The 20,713-nt window shown below is 37.8% G+C and overlaps 1 protein-coding gene across 2 annotated transcripts in view; it reads left to right on the top strand.

Annotated features, from left to right (window-relative positions):
• The first annotated feature begins 923 nt into the window (after nt 1-923).
• The window catches only part of MLLT3 (MLLT3 super elongation complex subunit), a 229,978-nt gene continuing 210,188 nt past the window's right edge, over nt 924-20,713 (top strand). Inside the window, exons 1-2 of one of the 2 annotated variants that reach the window (XM_073345488.1) lie at nt 924-1,089; nt 2,095-2,275. In XM_073345488.1, coding sequence (XP_073201589.1) covers nt 1,078-1,089; nt 2,095-2,275 — 193 coding nt within the window. In that variant the 5' untranslated portion in view covers nt 924-1,077. Of the gene's footprint in view, nt 1,090-1,360; nt 1,431-2,094; nt 2,276-20,713 lie in introns of those variants that run through there. The other variant, XM_073345489.1, reaches the window with a different exon arrangement.

Below are 20,713 nucleotides of genomic sequence, written 5' to 3'. Positions count from 1 at the left end.
TATTTTAAGTCTGCTAGTTGCATCATGTGTTTGTAAGCGGGTTAATACTAGTTCTTCTGATGCAATCCAACAGACTCCAAAATGCAAACACGTTTTCAGCCCCGATACCTCTTAGAAACTGACAGCTTCTAGTAAATTTCTATCATAAAGGCACTTAGGATACACTTTTAAGTAACTGCTGCAGACAGATCCTCACTCAGTCCTAAGGATCACTCTTTTTGAAAGACTCCTTACAGTTAGCTGCGTGTTTCATTAAGATACTTAAGAAAAATCACTCATCATTTTTAACCCGCCTTCATTCATTTCGTCTCCACACAAGCTTTGTAAATGCGATTTCAAGTTATTTTATGCCGTCTTTTGTGTTCATTTGAAAAATACTTTACAAAAGTTAAGGTTTTGGTTTTCTCAATTTCCTCTTTCTTCCCTCTCCTTGTAAAAAGGATCCCTCTAAAATTCCCAGACAAACTCAAGCAGCTCCCCTCCGTCGTGCAGTGCCCCTCCTCATGCCCTGCTTTACTGCTGGGGGCTAAGGCTCTAGACATTGGTTACATTCCAGTAGTTTTAATCCGGTTTTTATTGTCAGACCTGAGTCGTTTACTCGGGGTTGGATGGTGGGTTCCCCCCTCCTCTTTCCCCTCAGTAACCTGTTACTTTAAGTAATGCATTTGGGTTGTGATGGCAATGATCTGACTGTGAGGGCGGGCGGCCGGCCGGAGGGGTTAGTGATTTAGTTACTCTGTTTGATTGGCTCTTTCTACCTCTCTCTCCAGGCTCTCCCTCTTTTCCTCCCTCCCTCCTTTGCACAGTGTTATGTCTGTCTCAGTGTCAGGCTTGAGGTGCAGGGCGCATGCTCTAGTATCTCAGCCCCAGCCGCTGGAGCTGCTGCTGGGGGCTCAGTTTAATAAGAGAGAGAGAGAGACAGGGACAGGGTGGGAAAAGACAGAAACAGAATGTCCGCCATCTACCCTCCTCTCCTGTACGCACTCTCCATCACAGCGGCTTCTTCATGAATTAGCGCTAAGGGGGTGGGGTGGGGGACAAAAGTACATACCCCAGCAAACCCCAGGGCCCCCAGGCATGGCCAGTTCGGTAAGTACATACAATCCCCCGCTCTCCCCTCCCTTTCTTCTCCTCCTCCTTCTCCTCCTCCTCCACCCTGCGCTGCCCAGACACCGTTTAGTGCTTCCAATTAGAGAAAGGTTGGTGTGTTGGGGATTTTTTTTTTTAAGTGTGTGGCTTTTTCCTCTCGCCCGCTCTCCCTCCCACCCTCCTCTCTTTGCAATTGCATGAAGCACACACGCATCTAGAGAGAGAGAGGGAGAGAGGCGGTGGAGGCGAATAATAACCCAGCCATATTTCTGCAGCCGCAGCAGCCGGGGAGCAGTGAGTACAGTACAGGGGACTCAGCGCAGGAGGCGCCGCTTAGGATGGTGCGTTCTCTCCGGCGTGGCTCTGACAGCCAGCGGCACCCCAGTAACTTTACCTTTATGCATGCATGTGTGTCTGCAGAACCAGCTGTTAGCGTGTGTCCCCCGCTCCCCTCGACCCCCTGGACTGTAGCACTGGCAGCCGCTGGCATTTTTGTTTATGCATGGAGGAGGAGGAGTATTTTTGTTTTACTCTCCCCCCCCCCGCCGTTCCCCCTGCACATCTTGCCTTATTTTTTTTTTTAATTTGATGCCCATGCGATCTGGATTTAAATGCCTTGGAGTTTCGTCCCTTGCTACGGATATGCAATTTCAGGAGCAATCCACCTCCAAATGAGACTGTTTTCTATTATAAAGCATTATGGGGTGCCCCCCCCGTTTTCTTTGCCTTGGAAATACTGCCCCTGCTCGTGTTCATGTGTGTCCATTGTATTTGTGTTGGGGCTCTGTCTTTCTTTGAGGCTGCATTCCGTTACAACCCGAGCCGATCGCTTCTTCGTCTTTCCTGTGGTGTGAATGCACGTTTAAGTGTCTGGGGTGGCTTCCCTCCCCCATCCCCTTGTGCTATGGCTATTTTCTTTGTGTATTTTGTTATTCGTGCTGCCCTAAAGCTGAGTGTGATCCTTCGCCTTCCTGCTCATTGTTGCCTCTCTCTCTCTTTCGCCAGTGTGCCGTTCAGGTGAAACTGGAGCTGGGGCACCGAGCCCAGGTTAGGAAGAAACCCACCGTGGAGGGGTTTACCCACGACTGGATGGTGTTTGTTAGAGGACCCGAGCACAGTAACATTCAGCACTTTGTGGAGAAAGTCGTCTTTCACTTGCATGAAAGCTTCCCTAGGCCAAAAAGAGGTAGGGCTCGAATACAAAAGTGGCTTGATAAATATGGATTTAATGTGTTTGCGTAAGGGGAGAGAGAAACACTCGCCTTGCAAGTCTTGCTTTACATGTATTCTCTGAGCGCTGGCAGGCGGCGACCGCTGCTGCAAAGAATTACAAGCCGGCCTCCTGGCGTCTCAGAAATCGTTGCATGCAAAGGACCATCAGGTGTACTGTATTTTTCTTTCCCGAAACGAGAACTCCCTAATCCCTCTGGCTGAGCTGGGAGTTAAGCAGCTGATGCATTTGTTGCGTGTTCAGGTGGGGAAACAAAAGCAGCATTTGTGCTGTCTCTCACAGTCAAGGGATTGGCATCTGGGCACTATTTTATCCATGTGATTTATTTCTGCCTTTCCCCCTTGTCTTGCAATGACTCTGAGTTGCTGCCGCAATCATCTTTAATCTCTGCCGCCTGTGACTTTGCACTGGGCAAAGCTTGCATGAGGTCTTGTGTTCGACAGCATCCTTATGCCTTGTTTTACTTTTGAATGGTGTCAGAATCTCTCATACCCTACCTTGTGAATCGATAGTGTAGAGTGGTATATTTTGTGCTACATGTTGCATTCTGTTTCTAGATCTACATTTCTCTTTAGTGTAGTAAGTACATGGGCTGGAGGAAAGTATCTGTATGCCTTGCTGGTGAATGTTGATATTGATATGACTTCTTAGTATGGACTTCTGTTTTTACTGGTTATGCCACCTATTGGGGTTTTGTTTTGTTATTGAGTTTGCATAATCATTAGCACCCATCTTTCTTATCTTTAAGTACTATAGGACCTTTTTTAAAAGGGGGTGGTACTACTTAATTTTTGTTAATGGAGATTTAAAAATCTTTTTTCTTTCTTTTGCTCTCAAAGCGGCTGTCTGATTGTTTTAGTTGGATTAGTGGGGGTAACAGTACAAATATAATAAGGTGCTTTGTTTGTGTGCAGGTTTATTTATCTAAGTAGACACAATGGTTAGTAGTTATCTCTCATTTGATCTGTAATCTTTATTGTCATCTAGAACTCCTGCAGTTCCTTAGAACAACATCATAATAAATCCATTCTGCTTAGAGCTATGTGGGAATTATTGAACATACAGAGAGTGAATAAAGAGAGGAAGCAATCAGTGTCGAGTTTAGAGGTAGCAAAGCTCTTGTTTTAACATGTATACTTGTGTTAATGCTTTTCACTTATCAAACATTAAGTTATGAATTTCTTCTTTACACTGAGTTTGGAGGATTGGGAGTCGGTAGGAAATAGTATTTAGATTGCTATGGTTCTCTTCCCAGGTGGAAACTAACAGTTCCCTTTCATCCATCATTCAATCTAATTTATATTCACATCCCTAAAACAGTCATGCAGTGCACTCTGTCAGGTCCTAACTACAGTATTGTACAAGACTATGCATAATACAATTTTCAGTGATTTTCATACATCTGTGCTATACTGTCAGCAAAATAATTCCCTATAAGAACGTGGATTTCTCACAGTTTCCCATCTTCTTTTTGCATTTATTACTGACTGATATGCACAAAAAGGCAATTTATTTAAAGAAATATTAATTTGCATGAGAAACTTGGTGAAGGAGTGAGAGCTGTCTAGGGAGTCTAAACAGTTTAGGTAACTTTTTCTGCATACTATGAACAGATTGTTAACCTGAAATCAATGGTAGAAAGTGCTTTTCATATCTTAGAGCTATATCTACACCATGGTGGTGTTCTGTGAAACACTCTGCCTTTATTCCCCAAGCTAATGACTTTCTGTCCAGCTTGAGGGAACATGACTCTGTAGCCCAGACCTGGGGATTGTTGTTAGGTGTGGTATGGAGCTAGTTTAACTGTAATATATTTTTAGGACTTTGCAAGTGAAAGATGGATGGTTGTTTTGTTGAGTATGCTGGGCTGCAGAGTTACGTTATACAGCTATTTAAACCATTGTTTTAAAGTGTTTATTTTGGAATTTTATTTGTGTTTTTATGATGTGACAAGTGCTGGGAAAAGCGCCAGCTTACATAGCCCGGGAGAGGACTTGTCATATTGTAATTACACATGACTCAGATTGTAAGAGACCATTCTGTTTATTGGGAACAGTTAGTTGTAATTTCAGTCTATGCTGAACATCTCTCACTTCTGGGATTCGTTTTGACACCTCAAAAATCTCCTAGTCATTTCAGACCTTATAAGTCAGAGTGGGAAGATTAGCGTCAGGCTATTAAGGATACTTTAAGTTTGTACCCAACATTTACTCTGTTAAAAACCTTAGAAAAGAGTTTGTTCTTATGTGTCCCTTGTGATTTAGTGGATGGAAAAGTGTTATGTTATTTTTTGTAATCTATAGTGATGGCTAATTCTTCTGCAAAAAGTTGTTCTGACTTTTTGATCATCTACATTAATAGTTTTATTTAACCACAGATGGTCTTCACCATGATATCCAAAATATTTTATCATAATGCTTTTGCTTCCAATCAGATGTCAGGCACTTTCTCTATCACGGTCTTTAAAGTTGCAATCTTTTATTGATTATTTTGTGTAAAAACTAGGCTTGGCAGAATTTTTTTCTTTGTATAATTTTAATAGATATAACTGATTGTTTATTTAAAAATTCTTTATGGATTTAAATTTTCACAGTGGTGCAGAATTTTGGAGGAATCAGACAATATTTAATAACACTAGATGCTGAGATTCAAAAAGTTAAGGCTTTATGACCATTAAAACACATTGTCAACATTGCATTTCAAAATATCAACATAAATATCCTTAAATCAAACTACATTCTGAAGCAAAAAATGATGGAAAAATATTTCATCGATCTGTGTGTGTAATGAAATGATGTTTTTATTGATACTTATGGATAAAACACCTAATTGTGCCAAGCCTAAAGATAATTTATCAAACAGAAACATGTGATAGCTTGTCAGACAAACAAAGTTCTGGGATTAGGAGGAGGGAAGTAGATGTACAGCATAAATCAAAGCAATATGTCATTACTTTGGCTTGTTATAACATTATTCCTTAGTTTTTGATAGATTATATTAGTATATTTGGTTCCATGGAATCATGCTGAAAATGGCTGCTTTAACAGGAATGATCGTAGCTAGTAGCAAAAGTTAAATTTGTTAAGACTATTTGCAGAGCTGTCATATCATTTTGAAAATAATAATTGGACATGCTATGATAGATTTCATTTAGTTTGTAATGTGTTGCTACTACTTGGTCACTTTTACTTATTGCAGTTTAAAGTGGAGCATTAAAAAGGAATATCTTTGTAAAGAAAACTTTTCTGAAACTAGAAGGCACTCTACTGAAAATGGCATGTTTACATGAACATCTTATAATAGGTAAACTATCAAAGCTCTGTGTACAGCTCTATTATTACATATTGCCTTTTGACACTTCGACTTCATTGGTGATATTATAACTAGTAAGGGTTGGGCAACTTACAAAAACGAAGGTGTGTTGAGGTCGTATGTACTTAACCTACATTCTTTTAATGGGAGCTGAATGTACAGATAGAGGGATGTGTGTACCCCAAAGTTCCACTGGTTTAATTAATGTGAAGGTCTAGCTATGAGCATAGTGTAGTTCTTGGTTGGTTTGTTTTAAAACATTCAATGAGGTCACTCCAGTGTGCCTTATAAACCTTCTTTCTTTTATTCAGTTTCCCCCCTTTTAGCACAGACCTCCTTGCTGTCCTTTCATGCACTCACTGCTGTTGGGGTGAGATTGGCTTTTCTGCAGTTGCTGCCATCTACAACATCTACCCCTCTCCACCTCAAAAGGCGCGCCCTCACCATTTTAAATGAAATCTCCCCTTAAAGCCTAACTTCGCAGTAACTTTTATTCCTGTTGTTGGCCTTATGATTGAATAATTTATTTATTGTACGATGTATTATGCTGTCACTTTCAATGACTTTCTCTCTATACTTCTTTCTGTTTAAATGGCCTGATGCTACCCCTTTACTCACATGAGTAATCCCATTGAAAACAATGGAACTACTTGTGTCATTAAAGAGGGTAGACTCAAGTCCAGACTTTGTGTTTTGGGATACAGTTTGCACGAAAGAGGCTTTTAAAATAGTGGCATTATTTCTTCAATGTAATAATGCAAATAAATACAGTTATTAGTTCTTGGATAATTTATAGTTCAAGACACCAAAAGCCTGACTCTTAAAAGAATTTGGAGCTACCATGTAATGTGCAGAACTTATTGATTAATTACAAAACAGACAACACTTCTTTCTTCAGATAAATGAGAAGATGCTAGTTAATGTGGAGGCACAATATTTAAAAGAATGTCAATGGAATTGAATCTTGTCACAGGCTCAGTTTCCTGTTGCTGTATAAATACCAAGATTATCTACAAAGGACAAGCTGTTGATCCTCTGATCATATTAGGTAGCTTTATTTCTATTACACCAGATGATTTATGAAATGTTTCAATTTTTTTCCCTGTTGCATGTTGATTCACTAGCATAACCGTTGGTAATTTTTTTACTGTTGGCTTGCTGTACTTCTCTTGGGTAAGAGAAAAGATCTATTGAGTGCTTCAGCTGAGTTTTATTCAAGTACAGTTTACAAAAATGTTTTAGTAGTAGCATGAATCTAATGGTCCCGTATGTTGGTGACAATTGGGTGGCACAATGCCATTGTAACAGAAAATCCGATATTTTTCTGGCAATGAGCTTTTATCTTACAGCTAGGATATTTTATTAACTAGTGGTGTGTTTTTGTTTTTGCCAGAGAAACTATACCAGCTGATTTTTTTTTTCTTTCTTCCTTTGGGTAGAGGGAGAGAGATTGTGTGGGTATGAGGCTTCTTGCACACTGGAATATTTCATGTTGTAAAAGATAGCTAGCTGTTCGCTTTGCTATGTATGGAAAGAATAAAGCAACATTACTTAAAATATATAAAAGTATTATAGGAACATTGTTGGAAAGAGGTGGTGATCTACCTGTAGGGCAGATCTGCTTAAAAGTGTGGTGAATTTAATGCCCATATTTGTGTTAACATGTGAGCAGTGTGGTACATTCTAAATAATCCATCTAGAAGATTTATGTTTTCCCAGCTTTGCTTGATTATGTCAAGGTATCAATTAGTTTTGTGTAAAACTTTGTCTGATTGTATACTTACTTAATTAACATGAATTCTTGAACAAAGAAAGGGTTCCATTGCAGTGAAAGCTTTCCTTCCATTTTATGCCATGTTTTTTCCTGTTGTATTTCCCCAGTCCAGATAAGCAGCTGTTTAAATGAACAGTCAGTCACCTTAAGAGACTCACTGTGACTGATCACAAGGGTGTTTTATGTTCTGATTGTGTTTCTTCTTCCTTACAGGACTAAATTCTACAGTCCTTATTTCATACTTGGACAAAACTCCCATTGATTTCAAAGGGAGCTTTGCCTCAGTAAAGACGACAGTATTTGACCCCTAGTGAAGTAAGGATCTTTCAGAATTGGAAATGTGGGACTAAAGACTAATCTTTGAGATGTGGGGCATGCTGGGTGTTGATTATGGAACTGGCTGTTGTGCATGTCTGCACAAACATAGTAGCTGACTTCAATTCTAACAAGTCATGGTATGTGGTGACACATGCTGCACAACTGAAATCCAGTCTGGCCCTATAGCTTCAGTGTTCAATAATGTGGCTGTAGATTTTCTGTCCCAAATTACATTGGAGCTGTCCCTCAATTCATATGTGAACTAAACAAGAAACCCCTGGAGGCAGTATGTTTTTGGGTAAGTCTAAATGTCCAGTTGATCATCATACTTCAAAAAAATCTGACTATCTCTTACCTGTGTTACTAATGCTACTTTGGATGAGTAAAACAGACTCTTTTTTAAAAAAAATATCAGTTGTCATTCTTCATGCTGCTTGCTCTTTGCCATTCATCTAGTATGCATAAGGGAAATAGGCTGGTTTAGTGTCACTTTCTTGCTCTTGAATTCCTTTTCTCACAAAATTGCATTGGTTTAACTAAATCCGTTTCTAAATTTACATGATCAGATCAGTGCAATTTCAATGTGTCGGCCACACTTTATATGCTGTCTCAAGCAATATTTATGTTGCGGTCAGTTAAAAGGAATGTTTAAAACGACAATGTAACCAGTTTTGTTTTAATTTAATCTTTCATCAAAGCACATCTTATATTACATTTTGTAACACTCTTTAATGACCTAGGTTTGGGCCTTTAAAAATGCTTGACAGTATTCCCTTAACTGCGGTATTCTAAAACATTCACCATAAATATCTATAAAATAGAAAAACCATCAATACAATAACTTAGTGGAGTAAACGCAATGCTGTTGAAAATGTAGACATTTTTTCTTGTTACTAGCTGTGTGTGTTTGTGTCTGTGTAGAAGGTGGCTCATGTAACTTATGCTATGAACTATTTGGGTCTCTTTCCTCCTCAAACTTACTACATGGACCAGTTACCTGCATGTATTGGCTCCAACACAGAGTAAGACTGTACTAGGGAGCTTGGCTGCTGTGTGACATGTTCGCTCCAGAAATATTAAAACTTGAAAGTTAGAGGCATGGTGTCATCTCCATCCCACCAATCTCTTATTTTTATTGTTTTTACCTTCTGGGGATTAAAAAAATCAGAGGCCTGCTCCTCCTCCTTTTAAAATTAGTGGCAGAACACCTGTTGACATAAAGGAGCAAGTTCTTCGTGATGAGAGGGAAAAGGATTGAGACCTAGGAAACCTTATTTGCTGTACTAGTATCTGGAGTCTGGCTTCTATTTACCTTGTGTATTACCTGCTCTAATACAAATAGAGAATTGACTACTAGTTTCTTCAGTATGTAGCAGGACTTCTTCTACTTGGACCAGCAAATTGTGGCTGCATTTTTTCACCTTATAACTGAACTGAACCCATCAATACGTTGGAGGTTTTTGTAATTTTTGAAGGGGAGATTTCTTTCTGTCTTGTTCTTCTTCTAAAATGTGATGCTGGTAAAATATGAGACTTGTGGCCCTCAGAGCAAATATTATCCTTTTTATCAGCAGAATAGTTATAGCATCAGCGGTAGAATTGGCCACCAATGGATTTCAACTGTAGTCTGAAAGGACCAGCTCTAGTGTCAAGAGGGCAATTCAGTTTGTGTCATCCAGAATACCTTGAGGTTAAAAATCATTAATGCACTTCCACTTATCTGACATAGCTGTATAACATGGAGAGTACAACATTGTCTAAAATTGTCTTCTAATGCCATCTAACGTACCGAAAGAGAGTATCATAATCTTTTGGAAATTATAATGGAGTTTCATAGATTACTGCATTAAATTCACCCTATTGAAACTTCATTTCTCATGCTTATAGTGAATTATAACTGCATCTTCTTCTTTTATAGTATATATAAATCCACATCAGAAAACCATTTTTTAAGAGCCATTTTCAAGTTTTTGGCATTGCCACTTCACGCTAAGTTTTCATATTCCCCAGCAATGTCCAAGTTTTACTTAAATACACAGTCCATTAAGCTTTTAACTGCAGGATTGAACAGTGTATTTCTGTGCTGTTGGTACAAATTGAAATGGAACATCAATCGATAAACTACACCTGATCAGAATGTAGCATTCTATGCATCAGGTAACATCGAAGTTTCCATCTGGCAGAAATAACTGGCGCCTTTTACAGCGACAAACTGGCTCTATGACAACAGATTTACGTTAAAGGTACATTAACTGTGGAACTTGAACTGAAATAAAGAAACTTAAATACAGGACTGAAATGTGCTCCTTGTTCTTAGATTTTCTTAAAATGTCTCAGTTATTAGTTTTGTCTGCAATACCTCAGTGCAAGTCATATTAAAGATTAAGTTCTGGTAGTAGTACTGTGGAGTGTGGCTTGTGTGAGGTTTTTGGCATGATTTCCTTGTGCTATGTTTTTTTTTCTTCCACATAGAATGTTCCATTGAGATTAGATGTTTATTCAAAGAGATTGGACACCAGGATATGGCATATTTCTGCTACGCAGTTAATCTGATCCCAGTCAAAATTGCTGGTGATAAATCCCAATTCAATCTAGATACTCAACTGACATTTCTTAAGTTGGCTGAAGATAAAAGAATGTATCATATGGAAGTTTTGGGGAGATCTTGCTATGTCATTAGCTTATCCATTACATACCAACTAATCTCAGTGGGAATGTGATGTACCTGCTGAGTAGCATTTCAGTGTGAATATAATATTTCCAGTCTTAAAAATCCTGTAATTTTTGGAAGAGCTGGCTGGGCTTATACTAGATATGTAAATGTTCTGGTGATAACAGGAGGGAAAATGAAACAAACTTGAGATAGTATGATACATGAGACAATGGGCATACTGCACCTCATTTGCTTTAAAGGGATACAAAATACTTAGGTTCATCACATGTGAAACTGACTTCTTTAAGCTTATGAAAACAATTTATCAGAATTCTAACAATCCTTTGAGAGTGAAATTCTTTAGTGTTCATGCAGGTGGATTGATTATATGATTAGTGGTCTCTCTCTCTCTTTTTTTTTTTTTTTTTGTTTTCCCCCCACCTCAGGGAAAAATACTAGATGCAAAAGAAATCTCAGAATGCACAAGTTGACTAATGCAGGATATAACTAGGTAGCCTGCACTAGGAATAATGTATTGTGTGGCTGTTTAGTTTCGTTTCTTTTCTTTTCTCTGCATCAGTCCATTTCAGTCTTTAAATATTGGTCAGTGGTATTACTTGGGATTTGGGTAATCAGTTCACTGGCACAACGATGTGCAATAAGATTTTATTTTCAGGTGCTGGGGGGCTGTTGGAATAAACAGTGCGCTGTCTCTTAGCGGAATTAATGGGCAAAGTCTGATAGAAGTTAAACTTGTACCTCTAACAAGAAAGAAATAACACGTCTTGGGGATGACTGAGCGGATGGAGAAAACACATACATTTTGGATTCATGCTTTTCATACAAGTATTAGTGAGATGCTAAGTTTTGACTACATGCATTTTATAAGTAATTTGAAGAAGTTAGCTGAATGTTTGCATGTTCCAGTAGATAGGGTGTATTTATGTTTAGTTTCTGTTCAACCATTTTTTTTATCTTCTCTAATAATTCAGCGGTATGTAAACCACAGAGAAATGAAAATATAATATATATACGTGTTTTTTAAGTCATGGTATTTTACATGCTGACTGCATTTGGAAAAAAGTGTGCTTCCGGTTTGTAAAACATCAATTGGGTTCTTGTTTAATATATTGTAAAACCATTTCCTAATGTATTGATGTTGTAACTGAGGCTGTGTTTTGCTGTACTATGCATTGTGACTAAAGAAGGGAAAAAGAGGAGTATGGAAATGTGGTTTATATGATTACTCCTAGCTGTATGTGGCCATCTATTTGACAAGAAGTTTTGTCATATTTCAGTCACATAGTCCTGTATGTGTCATAAAGGTTTGAGGATATAGTACACTAATTTCAAAAGGCATGCAGGCTTCAGAGTATTGAAAATTCTGAGTATTGATTGATTTGACATAAAAGTATCTTTTGGTACCTTGCCAAAAAATCCTTTACTCTCATTTGGTGTTATGGGGAGGGGATTCTGTTTACTACTAATTAGAAATTGCAGTAATGTTTGTAATATGATGTCATTCCCCCATATAGTGTTAATGCTTAACTATTTCCGCTACTTGCCAACAAAGGACTGCATCTTACTATTGATCTTAAATGGCACTCCCACTGCTTCCACCAAGGAGTTAAGATACGTTTCTTCAAATTTCCTAGTGAAATCTGGGTGGTTGGTGGAAGTGTTCTGTTTTAATATCAATAGCAGGCTGTGGCCCTAAATATCTTTAACTTCAACAATTTCAGGTAAGTGATTGACTTGTATCGAATGAAAACTATTCTGTGTCATGGAAGCATATAAATAGACTTATTTTTCTTACTCTATAATTTTATACAAGCAAGTATAACTTTGGACAGTGTGAATTTTTGTATAGCCTCACAATTATAAGGATAGAACAGTGAGACAAGCGTGTTGATTTTTCAAATTATTATGAGGGTAGAGACACCAGGGAGAAAACACCAGCTTTGTTACATGCAAGAAGTGAACAAAAAACATCTTTGTTGGTAGTGGATAGATATTGCCATTCACTGTTAAGATACTGAACAGCTTGTATTAAGCCTAAATGCACTGTTTGAATCTGCTAATACAAGGGCTGGCACGAAAATCTCAGTTCCGTCAGTGAGTTAGTTATCCATTATGCTCTTGTTTTGAGCAGAAGTTGTAGGAGCATAGTGTATCTCTGTGAAACAAGGGCTGAAAGACAAGGTGATCTGCATTTGTAGACTTGTAAAGGAAATCTAAATCTTCGTTATATGCTTGTGTGGAGACATTACTTTAGCTCTCGTATGCTAAGTCAGGAGGGCAAATGATCCAAAAAGAATAATCTTGAAATTGGTTAGGAAGAAAAACTACTTGACTCTGTGGGCTGGAGGCCAGCAAATATGGTGTTTTCATTGAGTGCATGGGAAACAAGGAAAGCTTAGAATTTAAAGAAAGTGTTCACTACTCCAGAAAAAAGAGGCCTCCTTTAAGCGCTCGTCCTCCATAGAGTTCTGTTTTAGGAATTTGAAGTAATTTTATTTTTAAAAACATGCCGATGACTCATTGAAGTCATTTTGAGATTAATTATTGGACCTGGTTTTTAAAGGTATCTTCAAATGTTTTATCCCAGTTTGGTTCAAATTTAAAAATAGATGTTGTACCGAAGCATTTGGTAAGGCCCTTTACAGAATGCTTTCACTGTAAATGAAGCAATAACATGTTGTACACACAACCCATGTCAGTTTGGTCATACTTGTTGCACTTTACTTTATGGAAAACAAATACATTTAAAACTCATACGTAATTTTTGCTGTGCACCCCACTTCACACTTAGGGCATTGTTAATTTCAGTGTGTGGCTTTGTTTGGTCTGTACTAATACCTTCTTTCAGGATGTACAGCAGTGACTCATATTATGAATGTTGGTACTGGGCAATATGTAATTGTACAAAAGAGAGAGTACTCTACTCTATGTTGAAGCAAATATAGAGACATTAGGGAGCTTCTATCAGATCAGTTACACCCAAATTCAGGTCTCTAAAACCGGATTTTTCTGAATTATTTCTAAAATGTTTTCCTTAACATTTGTGTATAAAGTGGTTTATATTTAAAGGAATAACATGGTCCTCCAGTGTTGGCAAGCTTGCTAGTATGAGAACCAGAAAGTGAAACTTATTAGAAACTGACTATAATTAAGTGGAAACTAACAAGTCTTGTTTTCATTATCCAAGCTGAACCTGATACAAGATAAACAGTGAAGTGCAAACTAGACTTAAAAATTCCTTCAGCTTAAGAGAAATGTTACTAGTAGCAAAGGTAAGAGTCTAACATTTTTCATAGTTTTTTTCCCCCCTCCCTCCCCAATTATCTAATTGACAGTCTTCCTTGGCACACTCAAATTGGAGGCCTTCTCTGGTGTTAAGAATCTGCATCTGTGGTGGGTCCAGATGCCACTATGTGCGTTGTCTCCCTTCTGATCCCATGGGGATTTTGTTTACAAATTAGTACATCTTGAGGATTCCTCACCACCAATGAACACCACCTTGATTGGGGCTATAGGGCAGTAGCAGGTGAAAGAATTGTTGTCAGCATCTGTCTTTCAGAACCATTCTCAGCAAAGGACCTGTGGTGGAAGGGGGAGAAGCAGCTGCGGAGATACCAATCTAAAAGAATTTCTGAGATCCTGGAAGCGAAGTCCTGCAAGGGCCTTGGTGGTTGCACTTTCTGCTTGAAAACTAAAAGCGTAGGCAAAGCTTAAAGCTGCATTCCTATCTTGAAGCTAGTTCTAGAAGTAATGCACTAGGTAATGCCCATGTCATTACTTCATAAAAATTACAGATAGCCTTTGGTCATCTCAAAATAGCTAGTGATAGGAATCTGGAACAATTTACAGTTTGTCCAGTAATAGTGTTTCGTTTCCTGGAAGGCATGTGTGTATCTCTTAGTGAAAATACTACTAGTCATTTGTAAAGCAGAAGGACTTGTTTTCTTTCTTGGGTTTTAGTTATATTTATTAAAGAAGCAATATTATTTTAAAGAGAGTTTCCAGCAAGTTTTTTTTATTCCCTCTGCTCCCCAGTATAGCTTAAATTCAAAATATTGAAATGTCCTTTAATATGCTAAAGTTTACTACTCTACTATAATTAATGTTGCTGTTCTTAAAGTTGATAGACACCATTGTTTTTCCTATGTCATAAAATACCTGCAAGCTTAAAACTTGTTATAAGCATTTTTGGTAGCTGAAGTGTAAGAAAAACATTTTGGCATGTTAAGCCTATGTTAAGCTTTTGCTTACTCTCTTTAACCATTCTTTTATTTCAATAAATGTGCAGAGTATCATACAGATTCCTCTTACATTTAGCAAGAGTTCAGGAGTGAGATTTCTGGGCCCACTGAAGTCAATGGGAGTTCTACCAGTTACTCAAAATGGATTCAGGATTTCAACCCAGTTCTGCAAATTCAGAGTCTGATCCTACAAACACTTCCTACTGTGAGTAGTCACAGTAGGAAGTACTGTGCACCAAAGCATGTGTTACCAGGACTGGGATAATAGAGAATGCACTGAAAGGAATAACCTGTTTTACATCCTCTTATTTATCCCAAGTATAGTTCATTTAAAAAAAAAAAGTCTGTTTACAGATTGAGGGGTAAGGTTTCTTTTCATGTAGTTTTCCATGTCAGTAGGGCCCTTTCTCTAGTTTGGAAATATGCAAATAAAATATATTTTAAAATTTGTTCTCATAACTTTTGGGAATGATTCTGCACTGCCATGCCAGTGCAAATCATGGAAGTCAATGGCATTACAACTAGCCCTTTTGCCCAACGCATTTCCTTTCGTAGCTTATTTTAGCCTTCAGTATTTATTTAGCATTATTAATATTTTACACTTCTTAAAAGCTCATTACCTGTTTTCAGTATTAAAGATACTGCCTTCAACTACCTGTTGCACAGTAAAAATTGGTATGAATAAAAATGCTTGTATGCAATAAAATAATACAATCCAATACTCTTAATGCCTTTGATAGTCTTGTGTAAATCCACTAAACAGACCTGTCAGTTACTCCAGATCAGATCAAGTAATCCAGATAAAGTAATACTGAACTGTGGGCACCCAAATTTGAAAGTGTTGACTAGTCTTTTAAGAATGTAAATTGGATCCCTATAAAAGGGGAAAAAATACACCCACAGTATAGAATAGCAGGGCTCTTGGAGCATTCTGTGTTGATGCAAACAAAAACTTACAGTGGTAGTGAATTGTGATCTGGCTTCACTTTTGTGTTAGCTTTCCATAGCTATGATGTATAAATGGCAATGGTTTAGGAAACTTAAAAAGCTTGCATTAACATTTATACAGTGATCATTACATTTATTTTGTATTACAAACATTTTTTTTTGGTGAATGTCTGGTCATTGCATACTGGAAAAAAAATTGGTTTTCACATATGGGACTCTTCTGTGGACAAAGTAAATGACGCTGAAGACCATATGTGAGAATAAAAGTTAATACTTGACAAAAATTAGCTTGTTAAATAGACGGGCTATGGAATCATTTTGTTCTTGTTATCCATTCTGTTGGCTAGCAATTAAATAGAAACTGTCTGGTTTCTGTGGAACAGTACTGCATTAGATCACTTCCTTTTTTTGCAAAAAGAAAAGGAATACTTGTGGCGCCTTAGAGACTAACCAATTTATTTGAGCATAAGCTTTTGTGAGCTACAGCTCACTTCATCAGATGCTCACGAAAGTTTATGCTCAAATAAATTGGTTAGTCTCTAAGGTGCCACAAGTACTCCTTTTCTTTTTGCGAATACAGAAACACGGCTGCTACTCTGAAACCTTCCTTTTTTGGGAATTTTTGGTATTTTAGTTAAAGGCACAGTTAAACCACTACTGTAGATTCTTCTAGTTTATAACAAAAGAAAGAGTTTAACTTGACTATTTACTTTTTCAGAGAGAGTGGCTCGGATAGGTGTTTCTTTTCATGTTAATGCTTGAACTGAAAGTCGGCAGGAATTATAACACCATAATCTATATGTGGATATGAACTTGGAATGCAGAAGTACAGAATTGTTTGTGTAGTTTTTCAGTTATTACTCCAAATTATATCAGAACTTGTGCTTTTTTTTATATATATATAGCTTAAACCTGGGAACTTGTCTATTTGCATGTCTAGACAAATAGTTATTTTAAGTCTTGTTTTAGTTGCTTCCTTTACGGCCTGTCTTGCCATCGAGATACAACACTAATTCCTTGATTCAAATCTAAATTAGTCTTTGTTCCTTGAACTTAATCTTTCCCTGTGTGCGCGCGCCCACAATACACCATTAAAATCTTAAAATCAAACTATATAACATAGCTATTTTAGTACTATATTATTGTTTTCATGCCTATTGTAAGTTTAGAAAAACAAAAGACTTTAATTTTTTTTGGCTTGAACAAGATGTGATTTTGGAATCTCCTGCTGTGATTAGATCAGTGTATTTGCCTCAAGGCTTCAGTCATTTAATCTAAACTCAGACTCTACTGAAAATTTTTGGCATATTCTCTGTTTGAAAATAATACTATTTATAAATGAAGACTGGCATCTGTATCCCTGCATGAAAAACACTGCAGCAAATTAGAGGTGTTTAAGACAGTCATGTAATCCGGCACTGAAGATAAGTTTTTCAGTGGCTTCTTTTGTTTCAGACAACAACAGTTGTTCATTTTCTTAACTTTTTTTGTTAATCTAAAATAATTGGTCTATAAGTTTCAATGATACGCCAGTTCCACTCATAAAGCTACTATGAGAGCACAAAGATTTATTGCATATTAAGGGCACAATGAGTACTAAAAAACTTTCCAGCTATAGGCAGCTGTACAATCGTTATAGTTTTTGCAACTCTTTTCTTGCCAAACTAAGTCAAGAATAGTAGGCTCCAGATAAAGTATGTAAAAGCCTAGCTAATCCTTAGATGAGTTACTTCAAAAGTTCCACAAGGGAATAAAATCAGTAAAAAGAATGGATTAAATGTTACTGTTTCCATTTTTGTCTTACATTTACAAAACCTTAAAATGAATCTCCAGGTTTTGCCCATTTTTAAAAAGAAAATTAAGGATTCTGCTTTGGGGGCGTTAATCTTAAGAAGTTTGCATTAGTTTTATTTGGGAGCTGTATTATCAGTTCAGTGTGCATGTGTGTTCGGGGGGCGGGAATTGTTCACCCAAGAAACAGAAATTGTGGACAAGTATTTGAACTGGTAGTTTGGTTAAATAGAATATTAACCACGTGAACACACAACAACTGTTTAATTAGATGATAAATTGATAGCACATGTCCAACTTTTTATCTAGTGGAGGGGGTAATTTGTCAGAAGTTTGGGGTAGGAAAAGGGACAGAACCCGAGTAGTTTTTTGTGTGTGTGATTTTGGTTTATTTCTGTTTGACTGTGTAAGAATTAGAATGTTTTATCTTCCCTGTTTGTTTGTCTGAAGTTTTTTAGCAGTGCCCCAAGGCAAGTGGAGGATGGCTTTGAAGCCCTGCAGGCAAGCTGGGATATCAAAGGGCTACAGGAATTCAGCATTAATTGTTTTATGGCTTGCCAGAAATCAGACCTATTTGTATAGGTAGCACACAAAATAGCTGTGATTTGACAATTTGGTGCCATTTATATCCACCATAAAAAGAGAAAAGAAAAAGTTAAAGGGGCATTTTGGAAACAGGAACTAAGCTGTAAATGCAAATTGCTTCACCGTTTTCTCAAAGGAACAAAAAGGAAGCAGGGTTTAGGATTTTTTTTATTGAAGCTAAATTAACAAGGATCCTGTCTGCTCTAAGAATATTTAATACTGTACTGACACTGTGAAATTGCACAGGAATTGTTTGTTCCTTTAGAACAAACTTATCAGATCCCCAAAATGTACTAAAAACTAAAATAATCTGTATTGAATGTCAGAATAGGAAATACCTGCTGCTATGTTGGTTTATGGTCTAGCATGATCTGAATGCTGTCACTTCTAGTGACTTTTGAACCGGAATTCTACATTTGCCATAGAGTTTCAGCAAGATGCCTTTCAGGTGATTGCAAAAGGTTCAATAATTATTGTGGGTTATTGTTCACTTTGTATTTATGACTTGTGATTAGACTTTCAAATTTGCACAGGTATGGAATATTTTTGCAATTATTCAGGTAAGGGCCTCATACTAGCCATCTTGAAAATGTGTTGGTTCCCCACAATGTGGTTTGTGGGTGTTGTGTGGCACTTGAGTGCTCTACTAAGCCCTTGGTGACCATAACTCATTTGAATTTGCCATGCTTTTCAGCTAGCTGTGCTGGATATTCTGCACATGAAAAATGTGTTGTGTGGTCCTGCTAGGGCCCAGAATGAAGTGGGGGAGAAGTGCATTCACTGGGATGCTGGATCAGATGCTTACGGCAATGGCAGCAATGCTGCTGGAGCACATTCTCTTCATCCAAAAGCAGTTCCAGAGAAAGAATTGAAATAGCAGGGGTATGAGTAGCAGAATGGGTTATGTGTTTAAAAGGCGATGGTGATGGGAGAGAATGGAACAATTGCAGGTGTGGAAAACTGTGACTGTCAGCAGAGATATTGACCATCGTAAATCCAGAATGGAAAGCTTTCGTTCATTTGCATCACACTAGCACCCAGATGCACAAAATCAGGACCCCACTGTGCTAAATGGTGTACGTACTATACATCTAGTAATAGTCCCTGCTCCAAAGACAAAATAGACTGGACGGAGGACAGGCAACAGGATGTGTTATGCCCACTTTACAGATGGAAATCTGAGACACAGAGAAATGACTTGCTCAAGGTCCCATAACAAGTCTGGGGAAGAGCCAGGAACTGAATTCAGATCTCCTGATTGCTAAACCAGTGCCTTAACCATAAGATCATCCTTCCTTTCCACTCCAACCTTTTCCCCTTTAAAGGTTTTTCCTATAGATTAGACAATTTTTGACTTGTATTCCCTCAGGTCTCTCTGTTTCTTAAAGTGTTGATATCTGCTGAATGCTAATATCTCGCTAACCATCTAATGGATGTCATTGAGATCTGTCTGAGCTCTAAGCCTTTTTCAAGGGTGCCTAATGGAGTTGAGAATCCAGCTCCTATTGACTTTCAGTAGGAGTTGAGCACCGAGTTCCTGATATGTGTCTTTGAAAAGCTCTGCTTAAACAACAACTAAACATCAGATCCAAACAGTTAAAAAAACTTGTTTTGTTGTGACTTCTATCTCCGGAGAGTCTAACATCTACAGTTTCGTAATCTCTAAAAGTTCTGACAATTTACCTTACATAGAAATACAGTAGTCGGAGAGAATATGTCGTCTGCTTATCCCAAACTATTTATTAATTTGGTTGTATTTTACATCACTGTTTCAGTACTTCATATTTGGAAGAATGTGAGTTATTGGAGGTATGATACTAGAGTTTGTAAACAAATGGATCAGATGACTATGCTAGACCATTGGGGGCGTACAAAGGGGGGGCTGTTTGTCTAAGGCCCTCTTACCAAGAGACTCTGGCTTTTAGCAAGCCACTTGTACAAGATTTGTCTTATTTATTAAAGAATCAAATCCTAGAACAACATGCACAACCCTATCAAAGGGCTATACTCAAAAAATGTCCATGGATTGGAGGGGCAGGTCCCCAGTTGCAACCTAGCTACTAACTAGTGTGGAACCATTCCATGGCTTTTACTGCTGACTACAGAAAAGAGTGTCAAACTTGACCTACAACTTCCCTACATAAGGTCACATGCCTGCCACTCCCCTGTTCCAACCACGGTCTCTCCTCCTCTTTCCCCACTGCATTTCTACATAGAAAGCTACCGGGAAGCTTGCCTCTACAGAGGACCAAGATGGACTTTCCACTTGGTAGCCCTCTGGTCCTTCTGCCCCCAATACAACAGAAACATGGCATTTCTGTTGCATCTTGGGTTCTACATACCTGTGAAGGAAGCTGAAGGATTTAGTCTTCATTTGTTTGCATACACTATATCTTGAACTTGCTCACAAGATGTAGTTCTTAAGGATGCAGTCAGTGTTTCAGTTTTTATGTTTAGTCTTGTTTTAATAATACCTTAGGTCAAAATATAAATCTTTTCCCTTACTATTTACCTTGTTTATGCCATTTGTTAAAATGTTGTTGCAATGTTGCTGTTAAAATGCTTCTATTTATTTCCTGTGTGAAATTCACAGCAAAATAAAATTCCATTCCTTTTAAACATTTATAAAGGGAGTCTGCAAGGCACAAAAATAGATCCAGATCGTGGGCTTACACACCAAACCATGCACACAGTCAACTTTGTTAGAATAACAAGTACTGTGGTTTCTCTTATTTCACTAAAAACATTTT

This window comes from Lepidochelys kempii, chromosome 5, assembly GCF_965140265.1.
Source record: "Lepidochelys kempii isolate rLepKem1 chromosome 5, rLepKem1.hap2, whole genome shotgun sequence".
Lineage (NCBI taxonomy): Eukaryota > Metazoa > Chordata > Testudines > Cheloniidae > Lepidochelys > Lepidochelys kempii.
Note: the sequence above shows the minus strand (reverse complement) of the source record. Positions and strands in the feature narration are given on the sequence as shown.